The sequence below is a fragment of the Sebastes umbrosus genome, chromosome 16 (genome assembly GCF_015220745.1).
Source record: "Sebastes umbrosus isolate fSebUmb1 chromosome 16, fSebUmb1.pri, whole genome shotgun sequence".
NCBI classification, from domain to species: domain Eukaryota; kingdom Metazoa; phylum Chordata; class Actinopteri; order Perciformes; family Sebastidae; genus Sebastes; species Sebastes umbrosus.
Window position 1 is genome coordinate 12,544,220 of NC_051284.1, and position 4,086 is coordinate 12,548,305.

Here is a 4,086-nt window from a genome sequence, read left to right on the forward strand (position 1 = left end):
TTTTTTTTTTTTTTTTAGATGCAAGTTATTGTTTTGAACGTACTTAATGAATGACTTCCTCACGCCTTTCTCTGCAATCAGTATTAGTTTAATTATTCCCTCAGACCATAAGGATTATTAATTCTGTCCAGAGAGCCTGTCTGAGCGTATTAAAGTTTTTTTTTATTATAGTCTGCCTACAATGTTTTTTTTTTTTTACATTTTCCCTATACTTAACATAAGCACCATAACATTTTAATATTTGTATTACTTATATCTACATTTTAAAAAATCTTTGAATTGTTATCATTTGTTTCTTTTTTGATTCATGATTTTTTTCCTCATATTTTAATTATTGTTATTGCACATTAGCCTTTTAGCACATCATCTACCACCCCCACATTACACTCCACAAGTATATGGAGTATGTGACAAATATTTGAATCTTAAGTATAAGTAGTCGTAAATATGATAGTGTGCATACTGAGTGGTGATGGTTATTGTACACTTGTGGACAGCGAGCAATGACTGCTAATGCTCCCATTCAATAGAAATGAAGGTGAGTGTGACGCGATCACATGCTGAGAACTTTTTTCTTTCACACAGAACAAATGTAGAATGAGATATTGTGACTGTAGAACATGTTTTCCAGCTAAATGCATTTCTATATCCCAAATTAATCAGGAAGTGGTTTCTAAAATGCACTTCCAAAGATATAACTGATATTGTTTGGTCAAATATATTATTTTCTTACAGAGGCTGTTTACTGATGTGAGAGTTGTTGGCAATTTCTTGCATCGTGTAACACGTCAGTCATTGCGTCACCATGGAAACCAATGTGCCCAGTTGCTGTTGGAGCGTCTGAAGCGCAGAGGCAAAGGTGTGCCAAATACAGTGTTATGGAGTGGAATAAGAGGAATCAACAGAGATAATTAACAGGTAAGGAGCAATTTTACATTCAATATATTATCTTAAGCTGAAATATGTTAACTGATAGAAACAGTCCCAATGTCAAATTAGCATATTTTGAAAAATAAAGATTGTCCATGTGTTCAGGCTACACTGGACACTAACTTTTTTTGAAAACATATTGTATTGAATAGTAACATATTGCATGTACTGCCATAAATATGTATCCTTGGATGAATCAGACAGCAGTGTTCAGAAAGGTCTAATCAGCATTTTGACCAAAGGAGAGTGACTCAGTGTTGCACAGACTGTCTGCTATGAAACAATAACAGATGGCGTATCAGTGTGGCAAACTGCAACATGGACATAAATTGTGTCTTTTGATATTTAGGGGGGGGGAACTAATATTAAACAAATGTTTTTATATCAGCAGGAAAACAGTTGAGGACCGTGGATAATCTTAAATGTCAGTGACAGAAGCTCAAACTGGGCGTAGTTTGGTTCAGAAAATGCTCAGGAGAAAGCTGACTTCTTCTAAATATCTTTTCCTGGGAAAATCAAGCACAAAAACTGGAAACAGGAGCTTTGAGATGTGCAGACACAATGGCTCCAACTGCACATGTAATGTGACTGAAATTTCTGTGCAGAGCTGTGAAGAGAAGATCCGCGAAAGAGCATCTCCTACGGAGGGTCGGACGCACTCCATGAGTCCTGAAGCTCACCGATCGGACCAACATCAGTTCATTCAAAACCTGAATGCTCTGAAGCAAGTTTTCTCTTGCTTCACATGCACCCTGAAACCTGGTGAGGGAGGCAGCCACGATGAAGGTGAATATCACGCTGTTACGATCCTCAACAGACACACCAGAGACTCTGTGGACCTGAACACCACAGAAATACATCAATTCAGCAATGCAGAATATAAATCAACTGTGGAGAAGAGGGAAGCAAGTAAAAGCGAGACATTTAAACCCCTCAATCGACTCCAATCAAAAGCAAAATCTTCTAATTCCCTGTTTGTAAAATCATTTTGGAGGCAGAAACTGAAAAAGCCTTCTCCTTTCTTCCAGGAGCGTATTGGAGAAACTGAGGAGTACATAGCAGAGGAGATAATAGTCCTGGCTAATGAACATGCTGATGAGAGCATAAACCCAAACACATACCCAGAAACTGAGGGTAAACACCACTATCCTCTGACAGTGAGTGTAGATGTTACGGCTATGAAGTTAGAGATCAATAATGAAGAGAGTGAAGCCTCTAAAACATCTTCACATGGAAGCAATGACATGGAAGTGATGGCGGGAAATCCAGATGTGAGGGTGATCGGTAGTGGAGAGACTCAGATGATCCCACAGTCTCTTGAGGACTCCTGCCTGGCTCAGAACAGCACAGTGAGTCCGGATCATGGCCATTCTCAAAATGTGGACAATTTACGCAAGCAACAAAGCACCCCTAATGTCATCTCATGGGGAGCTGCGTCAGAGCATCCAGCAGTGAAGGACGACATCAGACTTTACGCAGCATTCAACAGTGACTCATTCTCAATTCACCACAACGCTGCTGCAGTAAATGGCCCACTGGGAAACAAAATAACAGCGAGCACTGTGACAGATGATGTCGCTGATGCATCTGATGGTAGTTTTTTTGTAATGATGGTATACTCTGAGCACAATGCAGAGCAACAGTGTGAGAAAAGAGAGCTTTTCCTGCTAGAAACGGCATGCTCCGTGGTTCAGGTTGCAATAAAGAGTGCACTGAAGCAGTTTAAAGATGAACTGCTGGGTACCTCTGCCCACCTGGATCCCCATTGAGCAGCTTACTATGAAGAGAAAAGCTAATATGTTTGTTAATTCAAAAATTGTACAGTTTATCTCGAAGACGGCAGTAGAGAAAAGGCCTCGGTGTGATGGGAGATTAAATGTGTAGGAAAACAAGTGAAACTTTTAGCCTCTTGGTTGTGCCACAGGAAAGGTCAAAGGTCATCGAAATCAGCAGATTAGCTGCTGGGCAATAACCCCCCATTTCCTCCCATTCTCTCTCCATTTTTCTGTGCTGGAATACAATTTATAGTCTCAATGTGGTAATTTGATTAACACAAATTATGGAATATGCAACATACGTACATACAGTATACATATGTAAGCACAAAACTGAAAAAAGGATGGACTTAAAGGAGTAGTTTGACACATTTTGGGAAATATCCTAATTTTTTGCTAAGGGTAAGATAAGAAGATTGATACCACTCTTATGTTTAAAGGTCGAATATGAAGCTATGGCCAGGAGCCAGTTAGCTTAGCTTAGCATAAGAATAGCCTACACCTTGCTTTTTTGTACAGATCAAACACCCAAGATAAAACATGTTAATTAGCAAGCTTTAGAAGTGCTGGTATGTATATTTTGTTTATGTAGACATAACCCAAGCTAGCTGCTTCCTCCTGTTTATAATTTTAATGATAAGCTAAATTAACCGGCTGCCGGTGGTAGCTTCATATTTTGCATGCTCAATCTTCTCATCTAACTCTTGACAAGAAAGAGAATAAGCAAACTCCCCAAAAATATCAAACTATTCCTTTAAAACTAGTTTTTGACACAGGGACCCTCTTCAGAAAAGGTCTCATACAAATGTGATGTGAAGATATTCTGGACCTCCTAAACGTTTCCAAAATCTGATTATAATCAAACAGGAAGATTACCATTAAGTTTCAGCACATTCAGGCTCCCATATAATCAAACCCGGTCTGTCTGTCGTCTAGCTCCACCATGAGGACAATATTTACCACACTTTATAAAGTCTAGAATCTCCACGTTCAGGTTTTATTAAACGGTTAACAGCAAAACTTGTTTAGGGCACTATAAACCCAGTATAATATTCCAATACATCCCAATATGAATACTTAAGGTAGTTTATGATGACTTTAGATCTTTAATATTCTTTTATCTTGTTCATAACATCATTGTAATGTTTTAAAATATTCATGTTGTCACTCGTGTTTCCGTCACTGAGTATTTCAATATTTGTTTGCCACACAATGTTGTCATAGCTGAAATATTCAAAACAAACCACCGCCCTGCATTGTTATCAGCCAACTGTGCATGTTTACCGCCCTCCAATTATAGAGATATCTGTTTTGGATAAATGTATTAAAGTTGGAGTCTGCCACCGACATTTTATTTATGTGAATAAACAGTAAACCAGTC

General features: G+C 38.5%; 1 protein-coding gene across 1 annotated transcript; it reads left to right on the top strand.

The window, feature by feature from the left end:
* Positions 1-7: 7 nt before the first annotated feature.
* LOC119504510 lies at positions 8-4,085 on the top strand. Its single transcript, XM_037796675.1, has 2 exons — positions 8-918; positions 1,319-4,085. Exon 2 carries the CDS (start codon positions 1,353-1,355, stop codon positions 2,697-2,699), a length of 1,347 nt encoding a protein of 448 aa, XP_037652603.1. The 5' UTR covers positions 8-918; positions 1,319-1,352; the 3' UTR covers positions 2,700-4,085.
* The last annotated feature ends 1 nt before the right edge of the window (position 4,086 follows it).

Bases quoted from the DNA above. Each gene is read 5' to 3' on its own strand.
- LOC119504510 (XM_037796675.1), top strand. From the start codon at position 1,353: ATGTCAGTGACAGAAGCTCAAACTGGGCGTAGTTTGGTTCAGAAAATG.